Source organism: Motacilla alba, chromosome 4, assembly GCF_015832195.1.
Source record: "Motacilla alba alba isolate MOTALB_02 chromosome 4, Motacilla_alba_V1.0_pri, whole genome shotgun sequence".
Taxonomy (NCBI): Eukaryota; Metazoa; Chordata; class Aves; order Passeriformes; family Motacillidae; genus Motacilla; species Motacilla alba.
The window spans coordinates 25,573,221-25,598,197 of NC_052019.1; the positions used below are offsets into that span (position 1 = coordinate 25,573,221).

The following is a 24,977-nucleotide window of genomic DNA, read 5'->3' on the forward strand; positions in this document are numbered from 1 at the left end:
TCATATATTTAACTTTCTCAGCTTCTCTTCTGCACAGTAGCCCTTCTTTAGCCTTCTTTTATCTATTTTCCAGTTCTTCCTTCTTAAGACCTCTAAGACTCATCCACTCCTGTCTAGTCATAAGGTAAATAAATATTCTCATACCTGCCTTTTCTATATCTCAGCAACTACAATCTATGCTTCTCAACATCATCTACATTTCATTTGTTCCATCTCATAAAAATCAAAATTCTTGTAGAAAGATAGCTACTGCAGATTCTCATTTTACAGCTGACTTTTCTTTCAGTAGCTGTTATAGAAAACAGGGAATCATTACTACAACATAACCAACTTTTTTTTTTTTTTTACAACTTAGGTTTCTTTATGAATTGCCCTTTAGAAGTGACCGTTCCCATGCATCTGTTAAGCTGCTCCCATTCACATGAATAGCTTTACATTATGTCTCCAACTTGAACACTTTTCACTCACAAGTACATTAAGAAAGCTCTACCATTATGACCTGTGACTTGGAACTGAAAAATTGTCTGTAAACCTCCTGGTTTCAGAAGCGTTGTAATACTGAATTGTGCTCTCACTTATATAAATAATTAAATCACCTATGCAATGACTAAGGAAATCCCATAAATCAGGGTAATTATTTTAAAAATAAGAAAGGAAAACCACTACAGGAATAAACAACAGTAGAATGAATTAATATTCTGTTAAAAAAGAAAAGTAAGAAGCATAGCTTTTTGGAACCCTATAATGTTGTTGTGCTTCAAATGAAGTATTTGCGCAATATTAGTGTCGCAATGAAGCTACACAATTTTACCCTGAAACCTACAGCTTTGGGGTGGGCCCCAGGGCTTTATTTTTCCTTCCTTAAAATATCACCACTGTAATTTCAGTAGCTTCTGTCTCCTCTGTATTCAAATTACAAGAACCAAACATAACCCTTACAGAAGGACCTTTTTTCCTTAGGAAGACACTTTCAAAATGAGCAACCCCCAAAAATGTTCAGGTTTGTATTTTTCTTTTTTCACTTATATCCTGGTTGGTTTTTATCAGTTGTAATAGTCCTGTTTCCACAAGAAAGTTTTCACACACGTCTGATTCTAATGGCAAATACCACTACTGCCACTGAAGACAGGAGCATTCTGCACTTCCTAAGTTCAGACTCCTAAACATTTTCCTTCAGGGAACTATCATTTGCCTTCTCAGTAGAAGGAAATGGTTTCTGCACACTAATAAACAGGTAAGTGATGTGCCTACTCCAGTATCTTCTGTGCAGCAGTTCCAGAGCTAGTGGGCATTGCAGCCCAAACTCTGCCCCTTCTCTTCCTCCCTTCTAACACTGCAGACTCTTGTCCACCCAAACACATGCAGGGTAACCAGAGGAACCAGGATTTAGCCTATGCCTTTTGAAAGTGCAAAATCCAATGTACACTATTTATTGCTGTGAGCTCTCATCCATACAGCAAACGTGAGCAAACAATAAAGATGCTAAAGCATAAAGAAATTTAATGTTCATAAGCTCATAGTCAGCTTCATATTCATGGTCAGTGCAAGCTGCAGTGGGATGGAAAGGTTAATTCAAGCATGCTGTGCCCTGTGTGGGAGGACAGTAACCAAACCACACACATCAGCACACTTTCAAACTAGACAGTATCACTGATAAGCAAGCTGAATCACAAAGAGAGAGAGAAATATCATGGTGAAAGGGAACACTGCATAGGCTCAATACATATGAGGATACTAACAGTCTACATATTGACAAGGATTGATAAAATTATTGCCGGATCTGTGTCGCCTTTTGGAAGCACCACACTCATGAGACACATCAATGTGAAAGTTTTCAAACCAACTAACTAGCAGGACATCTCACTTGCACAGACCAGCTCTTTTCAACTATTTCACTAGTGAGAAGTACTTCAACACCTACACTTACTCTCTTTCCTTCATCATGACAAATTTCCCTTGCCTAAAATGCCATCTACAGCAAAAACCTGTAGTCTGGTGGCACTTTTAAGTTCAAGCAAGATGCCCTGCCAGTACTAGCTAACTAAAACTTGTGTGCAGTAGGTGTTACTTGCTATCATGGCTGTTCTGTAATGCAGCAGCAAGCCTGCTGCAGCTGAGGCCATCCAACTGCCCAGTTCAGAGACACCTCCTCACCATGCACTGAGAAAGGATTCACAGCAGCCAAACTCATTGGCACACAAGGAGAAAGACAATAAACCATGAGTAGGTGGTGGCCAGCCCTGGTGGACACGGTAGCTTGGATGCAGTTTTTGTGTGGTCTGGCCTGTTGGCTAACTCAAGAGGAATAAAGGATGCTGTTCTTTTCAGTCATCCTGCAAAGGAGTGTGGGGGGCACATGAACTGTGTGACACCAGCCATCAGGCATGCTGGTAAAATGAGTCCTCTTGTCCATTGCCCAGCTGATATTTACTGAAGTGTTTAAAATTTCAGTGGGTTCTTAGATAAACACTTGAGGTTTGATTTTCCAAACAGACACAGATGGAAGTGAGAATGCACCGATCTTTTGAAAATAAACTCCAGGGAATTTCAAGTTGAATATTCAACATATGAGCTCACTTTCGACAGAAAATGGCTAAACTCACCTATAGCCATGCATATGTGGTGTTATTTCCACAAATGCCTCCTTGGAATTCAAACGTACACTACATTCAACATGAAATTAGCAACTTGAAAAAAGTCATACTAAAACTTCAACTAAATTTTTGCTGATCAAAATAAAGAAACCCATTCCAAATAAGATTTTTTTTAATCACTGCATGAAATATTTGATTTTCAAACAAGTCAATTAATTTCAAAATTGCTTGAATTTGCTTATCAATTTGATACTGACTAGTATGTTTTGATTTCTTGAAAGAAAATTGTTCAGGAAAATGACCAGAAGCACACCTGAAATATTATCCTCAGTTTTCAAGCCACACAAAATTAAAACGAGATTTTCTAATAAAATATTTCATGCTCGTGTTTCCTCATTTGAAACAAACAAACACTGTCTTTGCTGTACAGCCAGATTATCCAGCAAAGTCACACTACAATCCATTACTGCAGCTGACACCAGTAAGAACAGTGCAGCAATCCTCAAGAACAAGGACCAGTTTGAGAAAAAACGCTACCACCTCCCACTTTCAAACTGGTTACTACTTTCTACATAAATGTGTTTTAATGTGGCTTGGTAAGTCTACAATACATGTTTGAGAATACTGTACATATCTTAAGTCTTTCTGACTGTAGCATAACCAGCAAGATGTACTTTACAGTACATCTCCATACTCAGAATAGGAAGATATTTTACTTCTTCCCTACTTTTATACATTCATGACCAGTACTCTGTGCTTGGAGGCCAATGCAGTTACATCTTACTACAGTGAATTTTTGTCTTCATTGTAAATGGACCACATCACATTCAGATTTCAATAGCCACTTTTGCAACATTAGGAAAAAAATACAGAAAAAAAATACTTTTTCCAACAATGGCAGCTGATAAACCAGTAAGAGCTTAAAGAAACAACATCAACTCAGCCTTTTTATTTGCTTATAATCATTGTTAGTCCAATATTGCATAATACTGCAATGATGCCATTTCCCCAACAGCTACACTTACTAATTCTCAGAATTTATGACCAAGAAAAGACAAAACCAGAACACATCCCAGCTTAAACAGAATATTTTTTCTTTTTTGACATTAAAAAGCTATCTCCGTGATACTTAAGGCACATTGGTTCCTGATGTTTTTTTATTTTCAAGCTTCTTAATGTCCGTCTTTTTAACAAACCCAAAGGTGATACTTCTTCCACATTTTTTCTCCAAGAGCATAATGCCCAGAAGGTAACCAGTAAAAGCCAATGTCCTATTGGCTTCCTACACAGAGTAAGTTTCCTGTGATATTAATCATAATTGTAGAGCTTTGCACAGGTGACCCAAACCAGGATTCTTCTTCCTCAGTCTTCTGTGTTTTGAAACCAGTCTTGAAATGCAGCCTCTTCACTGATTCTGCAGCTATGCTCTATCAATAGCTCATGCACCTGCTCCATCACTTACAGCAGAGCAGAGTCTTTAAGTGAAAAAACTGTGTTTCTCCTTCTCATGGCAGCAGTGCAGCTCCAGCTTCACTGCAGGCATGCGCTGACATTGTACCATGGCAGGGGGCCTGATCTGCTTGACACGATGTATAGAAAGATTTAAACCACGAATGAGCAAGCTAAAACAAGACTTTAGCCTGTTGCTAGTAGTCATGCTTAGGAGATAATCATTTATTGCTCCAAGTAAGGTATATGGGACTTTTTCAGTACATAGGACAGGAAAAAACAGAGAAGAGTGGCATCTATAATGTGCAGTTTCCGGTCAAAGAGCAAGTGATGCTCCACTTCTGGCTGCACAGAACAATTAAATCTCTCAGCAGCATTTAAATGAATACTATTTGCTATGGTTCACTGCTTTTTGTTGTCATAAATGTTCCACTTCTGCCACCAGACATACAAAATGTCTAATTCTGTCACTTTATTAATAATCCCAACCTGCCCACGCTTTGAGTATTGACTAATCTGGTTAACGAGATTTACTTCAGTTTTGTTTTAAAAAAGAAGTGGTATGATTATCCACGTGCCCACAAACCCCGGGCTTTTTTCTTGAACCCTCTCTACTGAACTTTCATAATAGTTAAAATAGAAGAAAACAAGAAAATACTTCAGATTGGCCAACAATCAGACTGGGACTTGCACACTTGCCTAGAGGAGCAGACTTGGCAGACTGCTACCACTGCAGTAATGGGATTAAAATGAGGGTGTGAGATCCTCTTGGCTTGGGATTTCCATGCTTATCTTACCAATCTGGACTTTGAATACTTCCAAGCCCAAAATTAAATCAGTCTGTACCTATCCTTTCATCTGTCATGTCTTTAAATTCAACCAGCATACACAGTAGTCACATTTATTTCAGCAATAAGCCTCCAGTTATTCAGAGGAGGCAGAATTATCTTGATGGCTAATAACTTTTTTCCCTTCATATAAATTACCTCAGCCAGAATATGCAGCTTACATATTTATAGCCACCACAATCGGCTTTAAAAAACCCAAACAATAACCAAACAAATAATTAAACCCACAAACATCTTTGCCATTTAAGTTGTACAGAGACATTAAGAAATAACTGTGCCACAGAGATCTTAGCCTTACAGTTGTGTTTTTTAAAGAGACAAAAACATTCAGTACGCCCCTTTAAGATCAGAGCTCACTATTTTCAGACAACACTGTTAATGAAATAAAATGCTGATTAATGTTTAAAAGAATCTAAAATGAGAGGAACGGTGAAAATGAAAATGGTTTGAGGCTGGAAAGTAATGCATTATGGCTGAGCTAGTCTAACAACCTGCTGATGTCAACAGTCGGAGCATCCTGTTCTCCTCCACCACCTGGCACGGCCTCTGACACTTGTTAGGTCCTGCACCCAGCTCATGCAGCGTGCTAACCCAGCAGAATACTAATCCAGCAAAAATAAAACCAGATCAAATAGCTTTCTGCTGACCTAATTGTGGCCTCCCAGCACCCGAAGGGAGATGACAAGCAGGAGAGAAACTGTTTCCAAGGGCATGTAGTGACAGGACAATGGGGAATGGCTTCCAACTAAGAGTAGGTTTAGATCAGATTTGTGGAAATGATTGTTTACTGTGAGGGTGGTGAGGCACTGGAACAGGCTGCCCAGAGAGGTGGTGGACGCCCCATCCCTAGAAGTGCTCTAGGCCAGGTTGGATAGAGTTCTGAGAAATCTGGGCTAGTGGAAAGTAACTCTGGCCAGGGTCAGAGGGGTTTGAACTAGATGAACTTCAAGGCCCCTCCTGACCCAGGCCATTCTATGATTCCATGATTAGCAATTTTTTTTCAGAACAATATGGATTCCAAGAAGGACCAGAATGAATTCAAGCGAGTGGGGGAGTCTAGAAAGGCTAGGACAGGGATAAAATGGCCTTTTTCAGCAGCAAACTGATGGCATAGCACAGGCATAATGTATATTTTCAGCCCAACTGGGCTGAAAATACCTTAGATAAGATAATACCTAAGATACCTTAGGCAGAAATTTTTAAAGTTACTGCATCCTCCACCGAGGGCACTATGGGCTGCCCTGTTCAGTCTCACTGCAAATAAAACTGACAGTTTAAACCCCCTCTCAGAGAGTTCCACAAGTCCACAAGTTCCACAAGTCAGTCTCCTGGAAAAGCATTTTAGCCAGAGGACATTAACCTGCAGGGCAAAGGGAAAACTGGAAGGGGAAGACTGGAAGAGGAGAAGCTGGAAATGATAACTTCTTAAAGGGTGACAACTAGACCTGCAAAACCTGTTTGTCACATTTCTATTTGATCGGAATGTAAGACATGGGATAAGCAGGCAAGACATATTTCAGAGGGCTTCTTAGCCCCCACTTCTTTATTCTCTAGGAGGAGGCCAGAGTCACCAAAATAGGAGTGACTGGTACACTCTGCCATCATAAAATGGGGACATAAAATGCCTGACAGGAGTATGCAAAGAGGACAGAGCTGGGCTACTGCCAGCAGTGTCCAGTGACAGGGCCAGAGGCAGTGGGCACACACTGAAATACAAGAGGCTCCATCTGAACACCAGGAAACAATGCTGGTCTTTTTTTACTGTGAGGGTGACTGTGCCCTAACACAGGTTGCCAAGCAAGGCTGTGAAGACTCCATCAAGGGAGATACTCAAAAGCCAACTGGACTGAAATATTTGACAGCCAGCTGGCTCTTGGCAACCAGCTCTGTGTGGCCCTACTTGAGTAGGGGGCTTGGCTCAGATAGCCTCCAGAGGCCCCCTCCAACCTCAGGCTGTGATCTTGTTCTTAATCCCTGACTGAGTCCAAGCTACTTTTAGAGAACAAAGTGCTGTGAGCATCTTGTAGCATGGTAAGTGAGCTCAGTTTTGGTGCAACCATGACATCTGGCAGAGAAACATGCTTAGCATGCCTTAGCTCTCCTCTACCCTCTTCTTTTATCAGAGGTAAGACAGCCAAGACAAGAGGTTGCAGGGTTCCCTCCATTAAGCTTTATTTGTTAAATGGCTTCCCAAAGTATACAACATGTTTCACAAGCTACTGTAGTCATTTTAATCCTCTTCAGCATTGTGACAAACATGGAAAGTAGCCTCACTTAAGTGGAAAATCTCACCCCCAGCACTGAGGATATGACAGGGCACTCTGGGGGCAGGTGACCTTGATGAAACTGAGTCTGAAGATTTTTTGAAAAACTGCTGGTCTGAGGATTTGCATAGTTTACATTAATGATTTTCTGAGTAACTGAATTTACACAGAAAGTGGTAGTTGGGATGAGTTGCTTGTATGGTCAAAGATAAACTGCTTCCAGCTTCATTTCCATCACCAGGTTGCATGATCCACTCTAATGGATCCTCTCTCTGCTGAACTTGGTCTGCAATGCACTGCTCCTATCAAATGATCTTTCTCCTGTTCAAATGCAGTTAATTGCCAGATGTGAATGTAATGGCCTTCACAGTACACACAGCTACAAGAAACTGCAATTGCAACTTTTTCTACCTTTTCCCCAATTCATCATAGCAATGATCTTTCATCTCTCTGGAGAGAGAAAGAAATCAGCTTTGATGACCACCTCTAAATTCTATGTCATTCCTGCCATCCTGGCTATACACTACTTCTCCTATTGAGAACCAATTCACAGTGACTACCAGGTAAGTTATCTACAGCTCTGTCAACTTGCATCATAAATAAGAGAAATGCCAGCTCGCATTCATGGCCACTTATGACCATTTCCCCGATCAGCTCTTGATAGTATGACCTACAGCAGGAAAAAAAGCCAGTATGGTACAAAAGCAGAAAGGAACAAAGGCAATCTGTGTCTCCTACCTCTGGTCGACCTTCGTAGTATGTTAGCATAGACTTTGTAAGTACAAAAAGCCTCTCTTTGTAGTTTAAGGGAGAAGTCCTCTTCTTCTGCTGTGATCTTTTAATCAAAATCTCTTGTAGGATAGTAGTCGTATTCATTTCAGCCACTTGTCAGCTCTCTTCTAGCCATTGAACATCAGTTCCTGTGAAGATGAGGAATAAAACATTACCAGATCTTTGGAGGATCACAGAATTGGAGACTTCTGTAACAAAACAAGCTTCTACTTATAAACGAAACTGCCTGAATATACAGAAAGCTGGAGCTCACATGGAAGTTTACAAAAGTTAATTATTAGACTAAAAAGTTCAGGCTTTGCTCAGCTGAGAGCTGCACTGGCACATTCCCAGGAAGCCAAAAGCTGTACGTGACTGGGATGAAATAAGGTACACTGCAGCCTATGTCACAGAGAAAGTGGGTGAGAAGTCTGAAATGTGCTCCAGGCAAGCAGCAGTGTACAACTGCTCTTCACCACAAACCTGTACAGAAGTTTCTAACCTGTACAGAAGTTTTAATTGCTAAGGTCTGTGCATGTATAAATGTCATTTGCAAAAGAGCTCTATATACAAAATTGAAGATCATAGAATCATAGAATATCCTGCATGGAAAAGACCTACAAGGATCATGGAAGTCAAACTCCTGGCCCAGAACAGGACAGCCCCAAGCATCCCACCATTTATCTGAGAGCATTGTCCAACTCCAGCTCCTTCAACTGTCTGACTTGGTGCTGTGATCACTCCTCTGGGAAGCCTGTTCCAGTGCCAAACCATCTTCTAAGTGAAGAGTCTTTTTCTAATAGCCAACCTAAACCTCTCCTGACACAACTTCAGGACATTCCTTTGGGTCCTGTCACTGGTCACAAGAGAGAAGAGATCAGTGTCTGCCCCTTCTCCTCCCCTCCCAAAGAAGTTGTAACTGCAATGAAGTGTCCCCTCAGTCTCCTGCAGACTGAATAGACCAAGTGTCCTCAGACATTCTTCATATGGATTCCCCTCTAGACCCTTCACCATCCTTGCTGCTCTCCTTTGGATGCTCCTGAATGGCTTAATGTCTTTCTTAGATTGTGGCACCCAAAACTGCATGCAATATTCAAGGTGAGGCTTCCCCAGAGCAGAGCAGAGCAGGGCAATCCCCCCCCTTGCCTGGCTGGTGATGCTGTGACTGATGCACCCCAGGACATGGGTGGCCCTCCCGGCTGTCAGGGCACTGCTGACTCAGTCAGTTTGCCATCAACCATGACTAGCAGGTCTCTTTCCATGGTGCTGCTTTCCAGCCTCTCATTCCCCAGTCTTTACACACAACCAGGGCTGCCCCATGCCAGGTGCAGAATCCCCAATGTCTTCTTGTTAAACTTCAAAAGGTTGGTGATTGCCCACCTCTCTAATTTGTCAAGGGCTCTCTGCAGGGCCTCTTTCTGCCCTTAAGGCAGTCAACAGCTACTCCCAATTTAGTATTTTTGGAAAATTCATTTAATATTCTTTCAGTCCTGCATTCAAGCTATTTATGAGGATGTTGAAGAATGCTGGGCCTAAAATGAAGCCCCGGAGAATTCCACTAGTGACCAGTCATCCGCCTGATGAAATCCCATTTACTACAACCCTTTGAACTTAAGATGGATCAGTAGAAGTATTTTTGAAAATTTATCCCAATTTTATTAATGACAATTTTCAGACACAAATGGTTGTTTAGAAGATGTCAGTTTGAGAACAAAGAACTTAAGCTTGTTTTTCAGAAACAGCTAAGCGTATGCCTTCCAACTTACGTTTAGAAAGACTTCATGCTGACTATCAAAATCAAGCAATTGAATTCAGACAGTTTTGGTCATTCAGTAATGTCAAGCTGCTTTAAGTTCTACACCATGACTGATACCAGTAGGACAAACTTAGGAGTACATAAAAACCAATGCACCCACAGCTGCTTTGTTTGCCAATCTGGCTCCAGGGTCCTGCTGTAGGCAATCTCTCTGTTCTTCACCATGATGGCAGCTTAGGCACAGCTGACCTCCTCCCTCATCAGCTCACCACTGTCCTGCCATGCCACCCTGCCTGCAGGTGTTCCTTCTGCCAGGCTGGGAAGCAGGTTAGGGAAGGGATCCAACCCGGATTTCATCATGCAGCACAGGCAGCTGCCTGCACAGACACATTAAATGAAGTGGCACGGAGGCAGGAATGAAAGGTGTGGGAGAGGTTGTGGAGAAGCTGTTCCACTCCCTTTTGCCTAGCTCACTTTCTGCCAGCCCTGCCCATAGCACCACGTGGGCCCTCCCTGCCTGAAGCTGTGCTCCAAAGCCAGGAGAAGTTGCAGGCACAGACCTGGAGAGCAACTCAGGCTAGAGCAGCACGGCTGGACCTGAAGCCATGGCTTGAAGAAGGAACAGCAGCATCTGCTGAAGCACCAGAGACTGTGAACAATCTCTCAGCTGTTTGGAGGGGGTGGGGGGATAACCCAAACCAAAGCCCTAGAGTAAAACAAAAAAAATAATTCATTCTTCGCAGGGCTTACTTTATGCACCTATTTGCTACTTAGAGTATTTCAGAATTCACTGGGGAAATGCCATGCACACTTTTCTCTGCAGGCAACACAACTTCAGCATGGACAAAACAGTACATTTCACAAAATTGTGGCAGAGAATCTTGAAAAACCACAAACCTCCTCACAACATTGCCTTACATAATACAATTTTTAATAAAATCAAATGTAAACAAACTCACTGTAGTGTCTCATTTTCTGAGCAACTAATGGCTGTCACAGTACATAAAATGACACGCTTTGCCTTCCAGTCTAGTGTTGATACAACTTTTCACTCCCTGGTTTGACCAGCTGAGCTCTCATAGTCCATACTGCTGCTGTCTCAACAGCTGGAAGTAGTTGTTAACAGCTTTAAAATATCCTTTTCTTTCCTAGGAATACCTCTATATGTTAAATAAAATATTCAGTGGTTTAAATGGAACTACAAAATAAGACTAGGCTAGGATGCACAAGTGAAAGATGATGATTGGACTGCAAATGGTGATGATTATGAATAATCTACTTTTTGTTATTTCTCTTCTTCTGAAATGCATACACATACATTTTGTTGATAATCTGTCATATTGCATTCTGGGGAAAAGGCAAACCTTTTTTAATCAGTAATTGTCTTGGATATGTTATTTAACTACTAAAGCTGACCAATTCTGATTTATTGCCCTTCTAAAAATAAATTGGCAGTCTTAAGGTAATTGCAGAAGGAAGAATACTACCATAAACTGAAAATATAAACATTGTCCAAAAAATTAAAAGTCAGTATTAACTTTCAGACCAGCTTAATGCACACAAAACTTTCAAGGGTTCCCATCACAGGCTCTCCCACTCAAACAATTCTACTGTTCTCAGTAGTAAAAGTTCTCTGTTTGTATTTAAGAAAAACATAATTATTATCCATCTTATCTCTAGATCCCTAGAGTGCTGCATTAGAGAGCACAAGAAGGATTCAAAGTTAACTATGATTTCAAATCTCAATACTGATAATGCTAATTTATTTCATTTCTCTACCAGGTTACATTAACATGACACAAGAATCAAAAAAATAATCCTTTTGACAAAATCGGGGTTAAAAAATAAAAACATCAGTAAGTGTCTGCACTTGGTTGCTACACTGAATTATCTCTGCTATGAAGATTTCAGCAGATTAGAACCAGTTTCCCAGGTCACAAGATCAGCCTTTGGATCTGCATTTGGTCAGAGAAACCTGCCTTATTTGGGGTTATTTCCAAGTCAATGGCTCTAGATACATTTCTGTTTGTCTCAGGATAACTGAGCCCTCACCTATTATTCTGAAAGTTCTTTTTCAGAATAGCAATACTCCATTAAGAAGCCCCTGTAACAGCCACACTTACCTCTTAACAAACCCATATAGCACTACTTTTCTTCGTTTCAGTTTTAGACATTTTCTGCACATTTTCCCAGCCCCCACTGCCCCCCAAACACTCCTTTGTTCCCAGACCATCCCTCAGAACATGAAGCTGTTCGCATGACACATTGTTATCTTGTTATAAACAACTGTGGGAGTTTCAGGCTGACACCCAATATAAACTTTTCACAGTATGACTGGTGCCAAGGAATTGCCCTGTTCCCTGCCAACTGTAGTTACACAATAACAAAGACAATCTAATTTGCAGAGATGCTGAAGACTCAACTATGACAGAAATCAGAAGGAGTTCCAGATTCTCAGCTTTTCTCAGGGTGGGAGAACATCCTCAGCTTTAAGTATCAAAATATCTGCATCAGCTCGTGTTTCCCATCTTCCCATTGTACAAGTATTAATCTGTACAGCCATGAAGTCACCATACACCTCCTCAAAACAAATGAAAACAACTGTTCAGAGAAGCCTTCTAAGTCAATATTGGTCCAAATGCACAAGGTATATTTTCACTGGTACACAGAGCTCCTCATGCATGCCACCTTTCCCAGTTTTCACTGGGGAAAACTGAGCCACTAAGTGATGTGGTAAGCTCAGGTGTTGCAACACTACCAACCCCACATATCTTCTGGTTCCCACTCCCAGCTCCCACATTGTGTCTGTTTATTGAAACAATTAGTCACTGTGATCCACAGCTGGACTGTAAGCACCTTTAACATTCAAAAAGTTGAAAAAAAATGTATGAAACTCCCAGTGCAAATCCTACCAAGCAAAGAGAGAGTGCATCCAGTCTGATCAGGGCTTCTCTCAGCCAAATGTAACAAGTAATTGTCACTTTTTAAGGCACAATCTTTGCACCACACATAGTCATGGAGGGGTTCACAAGAAAAAAACACATTCTGAAAAACATACTTATCACAATGATACAAAAGGAAGACTAAGAGGAAATATTTGTAGCAGAAAAGAAAAATGAAAGCAAGGTGGAACTGTTTTCTGAGTTTCAACACCTCCTTAGTGATGGTAAAATGTCCCTAGGAATTTGTGTCCTTCAGAGCAAAGTCTTAATGTTACGTTGATGGGCAATCAAGGCAGACAATCCCTCTAACTAATAAATACTCAGCTTTCTGACTTGGATTTCATGCATCATGCACATCTGCTTTTTTTCAGATTTGGGACACATCAATCCAAACCCGTGTCAACTCCAGATCTGGATACTTAACATTAAAAAGGTACCTCCTAGGGCAGTAGACTAAAAAAAAAAAAAAATTATAGAATATTCACTGCAATTTTTGAAAGTATCAATAAAAATGTTGATTTTAAAAACCCAATTGGTACCTTGTAATCCCTCCTCACATCTGTAAGTTTCAGAATACTTTTCCTCCTTCATTTTAATTAGTTCAGATCAGTTTGTTGACCAAGCTCATACTGTGTCTCTGCAAACGTCTGCAGTGGGGCAATCAACAGGCAGCACAGAGCTCCTCTGGGTAGAGAGCAGGAACAAGGAGAAGGAACAGGGAAAGGAGAATTCCTTACCCTGTTTTTTCTGCTGGAGCTTCTGTTGCTTTACCGTGAAACCATGAACTGAGTTACATGTGAACATTTATATTAGTATCCAGTACAGGTTTATTTGAATAATTACAACTCAGTGGAAGCAAGGGTTGCAAAATATACTCTTGTATTGCCTTTTTGTCCCACATCTAAGGTTGCAAATTCCAACTAAAAAAAATAAAATACTGTGATTAATAAAAATATATATTAATAATAAATAATTAATAATATTAATAATAAAACCTGTTATTAATCCCTGTTGAAAAGGTAAATTTCACAGAAATGCAAATAGAAAACAAATATACTTTATATCTTAAAAAATAAAATTATTTTGCAAAAATCTGGAAGGATTTAAAAATTCAAGTTCAGGGGAAAATACTGTAATAATATACAAAATGTAACATATCCATAAAAAGGAGAAGTAAAAAACATTAGGAAATATTTAGATTTACTTTTTTTGTCTTTTTTTTTAACAGCAGGCTCTCAGAAACTACTTCCATCATATGCAAGTTTGTTGCTTTTTTTTAACTGTGAGAAATGAAATTTGGGGGGACTACTTTCTAAGAGATTTCAAAATTATAGCCAAAGGTTTGCAAAAGCTTTGTTTCTCTTCGAAAATCAGCCAAACAATAAATGGCTAATTTTATATACACAATCAAACCCTGAGAAAATAAAATTCATATTTGCCTGCATGAAATTTAGGTTTAAAAGAAAACAGGCTAAGGGGTGACAACTCTGACTGGAGATTCTGAGACCATGTGATACTGCAAAATATCCTTTATTCAGCTGAAATGTTCATACACAGAAAGAGCATTTTATCACAATCAGAACCAGCTTTCCAAAATTTCTTGGAAACAGGCTCACTACATTTTACAAAATACATAATTTGTTTCTCTTTGGCATTCTAACTTAGGTAGTTGGGGTAAGCAAAGCAAACAATGATGGGAAGTGATGGCCCCTGTTTGGGTCAGTTGGCCTTGAGGTGGTTTATCATACCAAACTGGAGGATCAGCACCCAGAGAGTACACAGAAGAGCTCAGGAAAAACGGTAAGAGGACCAAAAGGTTTATTTTCCCCTTACAATGAGGATTTATAGAACAGGCATGTATATGTCTCCAAATGATTTATAAACTCAGCTGTTGCTCCTTACTGGGATTGCCTGCAAGCCAAACACTCCAGTTACTAAGTTATCCTTTCACAGCTTTAGAGGGCACCTTCTTCACAACTAAATTATTCAGGAAATTTATGAAACAAAAATTACATTATTACAATCCATGATGAAGGATATACGTTGACTTGAGCATTTTTATTTGAAATTATTTAGTACCAAGTTTGAGTTAGCAGCACTATGAGATGCCATACAAAAGATGGACTGATCAATTTTCACTATCCTCATCAATTTCTTGTATTTTTATTCACTCCTCTAGAGCTGAGTATTTGTAGTTTTCTTAGTTTTCCCCACACAAAAACTTTGCAATATTTATAATCTTGCATTGACTATTTTGCCTTCAGTTTATTCAGACCAAAATCCTCTGTCATTTGTAATGTTCTCTGCTGTAAGACAATAAAGCTGAATATTGGTTTGGGACATGGGAAAGCAAGGCACAAAAAAAAGACTTTGAAACTTCAGTATTTGATATTAACCCTTAAAAGGGAGACAGCAGATTTTCCCAGGTCCAGGCTTCATAGCTCATGTTTATTTTTATTCTAAATACCATGTACAAAGCAAAGTGAAAATGGCAAACAATTTTCTGTTGCAATCCAGCAGGTTTTGCCCTCTATGGTACCACCACCAGAACTTCAGGATGCTGCAAGGGGTTTGACTGTAGCTGGCAACATAAGGCAGAGCATAAAGAGATTTGCTTAATTCACTTGTGCAGCACAAAGGTCTGGTGAAGAATATTGGCTTGGTTTACCTGCACAAATATAACTGACCCTCACCTGACAGAGGAAAGGTAAAAGATAAAGTAAGAACAGGAAGGGAAGGACAGGTTCTGAACTGGGAAGAGCATGTGGTGTACTGGTTCCTTTTACATGTTTATGTACCTTTGAAAGGAAACAACCTGCTTTATTCTGGCAAGTGTTTCCAAAATAAGCTTAGAGGGGGACATGGAAGAACTAACTGCAAACTGGCATGGCACTGGTTTGGAGGAGCAGAAGCACCTGAAGAGCAGAGTGTATATGCTTCACGTCTACATAGACAAAGCTACTCCACTACTACCCCACTGGCTGGACAGTCAGTAAAAGCAGAGTGTTGCCTCAGCCTTTTTCCAAAAATCCCCTGCTGATAGGAAGGGAAGAGAAACAGTAACACCCACTTTCTAAAGAAACAGGCAAAGATGAGATTGACAAACAAAATGGGTGATGCTTGTGCAAAAGATTTTCCTACTTCTCCAGGAAGTTGAAGATTTAGAGGGCTGGAAAAAATAAAAGCGCTATTAAATCAGAGGTTGAACCTAGTTCTGCTAAGGAATCCTAAAGCTCACTATCAAGTAGGACAATTGCTTTTGTATACAAAACTGCAAATATGAGAAAAACAAATCAAATCTATAGGAAAGAAATATATAAAAAGAAAAGAGGTCAACAGTGCCTGAGGGTATCATTCTTTTCAACTACCATAAAGGAGTCAACTTAATTAACCTTCTTCACAATTTGAACTCGTCTTCTCAAATGTTATACAATCTCAGATAAGCACATGATATGTTATACCAAAAACAAGCTCAATTTATTTCAGTATTCAAGACACTTTTGACATGGTCTAACTAAAATACTGAAATACATAAAAATTATGACTGTCTTTATGCACAGGGAATGACTAACACTTCCTCAGTTATTTCTCTTTCCAAACATTCCAAGATCTTTTTTCCTTAAACAACTGCTTGTTCTCCACCTACTAAAGAACTACTTGTTCTCCACGTCCTAGACTCTCTGGAAGCTACACAGTAAGAAATGCTTCAACAAACATGAGAACTTCCGCTGAAGACAAAGCTGAGAAGCTGACTCAGATGATGAACTACTGGGCCCATCTCACATGTCAACTAATGGATGTATTTACCTTCAAAGTCTTTATTTTGAAGTAGTATTATAAGGTCGCTCAATAAATGTTGCTTTTTCACACCTACTGAGCAACTGACCAGTCCCACCTGACAGGGCGGGACAATACACACACAGTAGGTGTGAAAAAGCAACATTTGTCTATATCTAAAGAATATATCTGAAGTTACAGATCAGAACTGCCTTCTGTGCAGGAAAAACCCAAGGCAGTGAGCGGCGAACAGAAAATATCCAAGTTCCATTTGTCACGTTTTCCCGTGTTGTTCTCACTAGGACACATCCCCTCTGCTACAAAACAAGTGCAAGAGATCGAACACAAAATGAACAACCATTTACATTTCAGCTGAGATGGTGTACTGCCCTTCCCATGCGTGGCAAAGCAGTGGTGTTGGCAAGGTCAGCGTGCTTATCTTGTGATTCCAGACTCTCTTACCCTGCTATGTTGGATAGGTGTGCTTATTTTGGCTGGGGTAGAGTTAACTTTCCTCGCAGTGGCTAATATGGGGCTGTGTTTTGAAACTGTGTTGATCACAGTGTTGATAATAGAGAGCTGGCTTTGTTATTGCTGGGCAGTGTTTGCACAGAGCCAGGACCTTTTCTGCTTTTTGTACTGCCACACTGGCAAGGAGAGTGGGGATGCAAGGGAAATTAGGAAAAGACACAGCTGGGACAGGCGACCCAAACTGACCAAAGGGATGTTCCAGGCCATGTGACATCACCTCAGTATATAAAGTGGGGCGAAGAAGGAGGAAAGGGAGACATCCGGAGTTATGGCATTTGTCTTCCCAAGAAACTGCTTTGCATGATGTAGACCTGCTTCCCTGGGCATGGCTGAACACCTGTCTACCCACAGGAAGTAGTGAAAGAAATCCTTGCTTTTACTTGTATTTCAGCCACTTGCTAATAAAGTCTCCCCACACAAGACTGAAAAGCCAGGCTGTGACCTTGAAGAATTTCTTCTTCACATAGAGTGCACCCTAAGCAACAAGGAATACCAAAGCACTTCAGCTTCATTCATGTCAATATATAAATATTAATTCAGGGGAAACGTTTCTCACTGAATCTGAAAATAAACACAACTGACACATGGCTGTGGTCTCGTGTTTTCCCTTTCCTCTGGTTAATGCAAGGTAGTGAGCATGTCTAGCAAAGCAGCTTGTTATCTCTGCTCTCCTTGATATCAGATCTCCGATGTGTTGAGGTGTTTCAGCTGTTGCAAGTTAAACAGGGAATTGGACTTGTTCTTGTCAGGTGTCACAGGACATTTATGATCTGAAGGTAGAGCATTCAGCTCAAACTCTTTGAGACATCATGCAACACAGTCATTTATGTTTCACGGTACCTTACTCCACTCTGCTTATCTATGGTGAGACACAAGGATATTGAAGAAACAATCAAACATCATCACAACTTGGGCTACCATAGTAGTAGTAATCCAGTACCATTGAGGTAGAAGTAAAGTTAAGGCACTGCAGAGGTAAGATTTATGGTTAGGTCTCAGCTTTTCAGAGGAGTGCCGCCTGCATCACACTGACTTTCAGACTTAGTTTCAGGTTAAGAGATCCACAAAAGTAACTAAACCAAATTAAGGGAATTTTGCTGCTTGCCCATGACTTTTACTTTTTCCTCAGAAAGCTGTAATCCTCTTTATGGTTGGAGGGAGTGCCTTGGTGGGAAGAAAAAGCTGCTGTGGTGGCAAAGAGGCTGCCTGCAGCCCCTGACACAGAGCGATGGCCCTCCTCCCACTGCTCTCACACTCCACAGCCTTTCATTGTGCCATTCTCCCAAACTCCCTGCTGATAAAACAGACCCTCACAGCTCATCTGACACACAGGAGCTGTAACTATGTCTCCTTCCAACCGAACCTGCTATATCCAAGGACCACTGAGGATGACTGATTGGCAGCCTGCAGCTCTGAGGAAGAGATGGTCCTCATGGCTGACCATGACAAAGCAAACTGAAACAGTCCAGCCAGCCATGGTCTGAATGAAACAGCAAAATCACATGTAGCTACATAAATAAACATGTGACAGATTAGGTGCAAGCAAGCTGAATTCAAGTTGCAATAGCAGTTTTGAACCGGCCACTCTTAATACTGGAGTGGTGGATCTCTTAATGTTAAAAAAAAAAACAAAACATGATTTTAAGCATCTTTTCTGGATACAGATTAGGTAGAAATTTTAATTTCAAAAGATCCCAAAGTATATGTAAAATATCAGTTATGGGGATCTCCCATGGGACAGAAAAAGGCCCATTCAGCTCAACTCACTTTGCACATCCCTTGAACTGGGTCACACAATTCAAAGTGGGAGGGTCTCCCCCCTTCTCCTGCCATGGCACTGGAGACCACTGATGTGGTCTGCAACTTTAGCTGGGAAGAGATGCTCAGAATAAGGGTGGGGAGGCAGGGAAAACATACACTTTCTTCTGCCAGGATATGCAGCTTGCCCTGTGATATAGGACATCCTGTAGTTCACAGGACAAGCAGCAACCTTGAATATATTAATGTAATTATTATACTTCTCTCACCTACCCAGTAAGCTAGCACAGTGAATCTGACAAGAGATTTGTTCACAGGGCTGCCTAGGACAGATGTACAATGTTCAGCTAAAATGAAGGGGCAGATATCACCTGGGTCTGATGGTGAGTTATATGGCTATCCTGTGGAGGGAAAAAAAACCAAAACCAACAAAGAGAGCCTTTTTTTTGTTTCATAAACATAAATGGTCAGGAGTTTGTCCCAGACTAGTGTACAGTGCACACTCTGGAAGTGCCCCTAGAAGGGCAAGGTCCCAGTGTCATAACCAGACCCTCTTTCAGAAGGAAGACTCCTGCTGCCTTTACTACCCAAAGCCATGCTTTTCTGCCCTACATTCAATTGAAAACAAGGCCTAGATCTTACAAGTTAATCAGATCACAGCTTGTAATAAGCACAAGGCTGAACAAAACCCCTCCTCACAGGAAACTCAGCTGTGACCTACTTGAGCCTACATAAAGTTATACCCTATGTGTGGCAAAGTGGTACCCATTCACATATCTGCTGATAAGAGAAATGGAAATAAGAAAAGGCAGGAGTGCCAAGAAAGCCTTCACTCAGGTCCCACATGCCTCAGCACACTACTTTTTTTTTCTTTTTTCCTGCATTTGTTTCAATGTTGCATAGGATTTTTACCTGAAGAGCTTAAAGAGAGCAGCCCCATTGGCAGCTTGGTGCTTTGCTTCAGCAGAGGAGCTGTGCCTGCCAACATGGCCAAACACTTCTCCTTCCCCTCACCAAAACCTGAGTCCCACAGCTGATGGGAAACAGCTCTTGTACACCCGCTGTTGGCCAGGCTCAGACTCTCCCAGAGCAACTCCTCTCTCTGCAGCAGGTTCCTGAAAACCCTTCTCCTGCCCACCACAAAAAGGCAGGACCACACCATGCTAAACAGGAGCTTTACTGAACTGCCCAGAATACAGGACAGTCGTGCAACCAAGAGGTGTCTTTTCAGCAATATCATTTCCTCCTGAATGTTTGGGTATTGTCCAAACCAAAGACAACTTCTAGGAGATGTCATTCTTCCTAAGAAAGGTAAACCCTGCCCATGATGGTCAGACTTCTCTCAGGAGAGTTCTGTAATTCTTCCCAAGATTCCACGACCCCATCTGAACACAGTAGCCGCTTCACAGTACTTGTAAGAAACAGCTCTCTCTCCATCCCACCTCCATGCCCAGGAAATGCAAAATCCTGCTCCCCTCCCCACAAAGCACCTTCTGCAATGAGACTATCGTCACACCGGTACGTAGGTGCCTATCTATTTTTCAAGGTTTTATCTCACATGTGGTTTTCCCTGACTCTGAATCATAGCCCGTGGGGCTGAGCCAGGGCAGGGGATGACTGAGAACTGCCGGTGCCGTGATGGCCACGGGGCAGTGCTCAGTTCCCCAGTTCCTCTTCTGCCACACCAGACAAAGAGCAGACATGTCCACCCTCATGGAAACACTCGTTTCCCTCACTTGCACACTTTTTCTTTCCTCGTGCTTTTTCCTTTAGAAAATACACTTAGAAAAACAGACCAGAAGCAGGAGAGCAGAATGGTCCTCTGCCTGAGAGCTGGCAGAGCAAATTGGTGATTTGCTGCTAGAAGTAAATGGCTCCGTTAACAAAAATACATTTCTTGAGATCTGACTGACCATTTGGTAAAACACTGGTACAATTTAATGGGTTCCTGAAGAGTTGTGTCCCATTATATCAGTAATACCTCTAATGCCTAGTGCTAGCATGAAGTCCTGGCCAGGAGAATTGGGGTAAATTGGGCTGATCCCTCTGCAGTAAGGAGCAGGATGCAGCCAGTGTAGTGAGAGTCTATCCCTTGCATTTTGCATAATGGAAAAAGCTATGGGCATCAGCAGGTCATTTAATGAACTTCATCACTCTAATTTCCATGGTGCAGCAACTGTCTGACCATTGCCAACACTTTCCAGACAAGGTGTCAGTAATTCTGTGCAAATAGATGCATCTAGATAATAATAAAAATATATGTAGCACAACTGTATTATATGTACAAAAATGTATTATATATGTCCTTCAGGAGCACATATGTAATTAGAAGTACAAAAAGTCCACCAGCTGAGGCTTTCTTCATCGTGCCAACCTGTACTCCACTCTGTTGGAGTACTGGTTTCCCTATTTTTCAGTTTTTATAGTTCCTTATACTATTTCTGCAGGAGAGTCATTGTAGACTGCTACAACTGATTCTTTGGCATGCACAAATCTTCCTTTTTCAAAGAACAGTTCCAGGTTCAGCAGCAAAAAGGTAATAGGCTACTGAAAAACGTAAAACTAAGCAAAAGTAGAAAAACATCTTAGACATCAATGGTTAACAAAGGCTGAAGACTGTTTTCCATGACCTTTGCATTGACAGCAGGCAGCACAGACTTCTATTGTCTAAGAAACAGAAAATGTTTTGCATATTTGAGGTATAAATATTTGTACGAAACTTACACTATTCTGCACCTTATCTTGGGCATCCCATTTATAAGCTAACACAACACAGAGGTAATCAAATCTACAAGTTGCACCTGTATTTGGTGGGGGGAAGACTTTTCTTGATGCTTCCAAGTAATTCTATTAAATTTACCACTTTCCAGTTATTTTAACTTCATTACAGGTTACCACATATCATGGTGTTTCTGAATACAATGTTGTTTCAGGGCAAGATGAAAAAATATAGAGCTAATATTGTTTCATCAGCTCTATTATTTTTCTCTCTTTTTATCTACTGTAGACAGCCTAATGGATACACTACAATGCCAAATCCACAATGCTTACAACTAAGCATTAAAATGTGATTTAACTTAGGACATAGTTCAAACTGCCTCACAGTAAATGGTTTTAAAATATTTCAAAGACTTTAAAAACCCTATATTAACATTAAAAAAAAAAGGTGGTAGTCCTATAAATTTTGAAGGGCTAATAAAAGTAGGTCTGGCAGTTGATAACCGGAGTTCCTTCAAGACAGAGGTGTAACTGCCAGTATGGTTTTGATTTGCACACCTATGAGATTATCTTATCAAAACAAAAAACATGCCAAACATAATCACGCTGCTCTACTTTCAGTGGTTTCAGCAGGGGAGCTTGCACAGAAATCAACCATTTGGTTCAAAACAATCATTTAGAATATTCATTTAGAAATTTAGAGGAATGTATAAGGCACCCTTTCAATAAGAACTAAGCGCAGAGATAAATGTGACCATTTCATGATAAAATGTATTTCACAACAAATAAAACATAAAATAAACCCCAGAGAAATATAAAGCATACCAGAGGAGAGTCTGATAGTAAATGGGCCCTTTCCTGCTGCAGTCCCCCTAGAAATCATAACCACCAAATGACTATAAGTAACTCCCTGTCTGAGAGCTGCCTCCCCACCTACTAGAGCAGTAGCCAGCAACCAAGACCAGGACATGTAAGGGCCTCCTCTGCACAGGTGAAATGATCTGAGCAGCACAGCTGGTGTGCCAGAAGGAAAAAAAGCATGTGCTTTCTGATAGCCCAAAATACTCTAAACATTTATGTGACAGCAGTAAGTAATAACCCATCTTCTAGTCTCTGAAGAGTTCTGAGAAACTGAACAAAACATCATCTTCTATCAAAGGTGAGACAGTCAGAATATCAGAAACACATACTCTAAAATGAAAACAAATGCTCCAGAAGCAAGTACTCGCTTTTTGCCTGCATTTCTACTCCAGTCAGTTTTTTCCATCTATAAAAGCTACATGTATTTGGCTCATAAAACAACCCTGAATATTTCAGACTAGCATCTGTCATTTCAAGCACGGAGTTCATGGCCATGCCTGCACTAAAAGTTCCGTTTCCAGCTCAAATAACTATTCGTTCCAACTCTTAAGGGTGCAGAAAGGGAGCCTGCGGAAAAGCACCGGGCGAGTCTCGTCACCTACTGAACAAGCAGCAGGTGTGCTCTACCCCAGCACAAGGCTAGGTAAGAGCATGCACTGCCAAGAAAGGGTAACCCGATGCGGGACAGAAAGCAAGAGGAATCATCAGGATAACTGAGCTCAACAGAAGGCAATTCTTCCCTTGAGACGAGGTGAAACAGTCTTAGCAAAGCACAGTGGCTGCATGGAACTACGACTCAGACAAGAAAGTCACATAAACAAAGAAATACTCATCAGCGCTGGCTCTCAAATGGACTTGGCAGCGTGGGCCACAACCCCTTTATATTACACAGTTAGAGCAATTTTCAGCAAAGGTTTAAAAGCCGGCTTTTGTCACCGCTCCCGCTCACGGCTGCTGTGACACCTGTACGGCGAGGCAGCAGCCCTCGGGAGCGGCGGCAGGGAGGGCTCCGTGCCCCGGCACCCCCGGGCAGCTCCCCGCGGCTGCCGGCGCTGGGCAGCCCCGGCCGGCGGCGCGCTGCGCGGGCCCGCCCCGCTCCCTCAGCGGGCCGGCACCCCGGCTTGCCTTACCTGCCCGACCTGGCTGTCCCGGCCGCGGAAGGAGTCCGGGCGCCGGCGGCGTGGAGGGAGGCGGAAGGAGGGAGAGAGGAAGGGAGAGAGGCACCGTGCTGCCTCGCTCCGGCCCGAGAAAGCGGCGGCACCACCTCCTCCTCCTCCTCCTCCCGCGGAGGAAGCAGCGGGGGCAGCCGCTGCGCGGGGCGGCCGCGCTTGTCTGGGCGCCCTCCGCGCCCGGGGCGGGTGCGGCACCGCGGGAAGCTGAACTGAGGTGTCCCACACCCACTAGGTCTGTCGGGAGCTGCCTGGAATCCTGTCCGAGAAGTACAAGAAAAAGGCAAATTACGTAACTCGGAGCAGGTTGCAAACGCTCCCTCAAAATCGAGGTTCTTGGTCCCAGCTGGCTGTAAATTGTGTGAAAGCTGTGCTTTGACTACAGCATTTCTCTTCCCAAACCACGGTGAGAATGAGCGCTCGCAGGGCTCCGGGCTGGGCCGAGGTGTGGCGGTGGGCACACCATTGCCCCATCCCAAGTGGGCTGTGCATCCCGAGGCTGCTCCTCTTTAATGCCCGTCGCAGATCTATCTTGTCCCGGTGCCCCCGGGGTTACAATGCCTTCCTTCACAATTAACCATGCACAACAGTCACATCCAGCCACCCCAAACCTACAGCCAGAATAACTGGAGTGGCTTTTTGCGTCCCTCAGGTGCCTGTGTTGTTCAGAGTTCAAGGTCTGTACTGAAATGGCACGTAGGCTCTTTTCTTTACCTCCTTTCCCTCTCTTAGCCCAGTCTGACCTATAGAAACTGTCACTGAAAAACCACATTGAAAGAAAAAGATCTTGTAAAGTTCAGTGGAAATACATGTCTCACATTTCAGTCGGCCTGGAGGAAAGCAAGCAGGGTCTATGCTATTTGCAAGAGAATTGTTTTGTTGTGATTAGTGTGTAATAGCTGTATCAACACAGATGTCTTTCTGTTCAGCTCAGAGGAAATGACTTCCAGAGCCTTTGTTTTCACTTGAGGGATTTCCTCCAACTTACTTTGGCACTGTGGCTGTGTCTCCCATGCCTGTCACACTACTGCTGAGACCTGGGAGTCACAGGGCTGAATGCGTAGTGTGTGGGGCCTCTGTTCTAAATACATGGGCAGTCTCCTTGCAGCCACTTTATGATGACTAGTACCACCAGCCCATGCCACCACTCCCCCTTCCCTCCATATCCACCCATTTGTGGTAGCACACACTCAGGCATCCATTCAGATACCTTTACCCACTGCCACTGGTGTGGTCAGTTTTGCAAACAGGCAACTATTGCTTTATTTTTCAAGCAGTAGCAGCTACAGCTTTCCTCACCCCCTCTGCTGCTGCTGCGGCACAGGGAAAGGGCAATAAAACCAAACAGTTGCTTAAAGGAGGAACTTGAAATAGCTTTGCCCCATATGGTGCCCTTTTTGATCTCTAGAGTGGCATCTAACAGAGAACTAGATTATGTCTTATGCTACACTGTGACTTAACCAGCAGCAGCTACTCCTGAGGCTTCACTCCAGAGCTGCAGCAGAAGCAAAGGGACAGCAAGGCACATCTCTGTGGTTC

General features: G+C 42.0%; 1 protein-coding gene across 4 annotated transcripts in view; it reads right to left on the bottom strand.

The window, feature by feature from the left end:
* Positions 1-23,630, bottom strand: part of TEC (tec protein tyrosine kinase) — a 44,269-nt gene extending 20,639 nt beyond the window's left edge. The window contains exons 1-2 of one of the 4 annotated variants that reach the window (XM_038135706.1): positions 23,400-23,630; positions 7,894-8,075 (exon numbers count right to left, since the gene is read on the bottom strand). In XM_038135706.1, coding sequence (XP_037991634.1) covers positions 7,894-8,031 — 138 coding nt within the window. In that variant the 5' untranslated portion in view covers positions 8,032-8,075; positions 23,400-23,630. The other 3 variants (XM_038135707.1, XM_038135704.1, XM_038135705.1) reach the window with 3 other exon arrangements.
* Between the last annotated feature and the right edge of the window lie 1,347 nt (positions 23,631-24,977).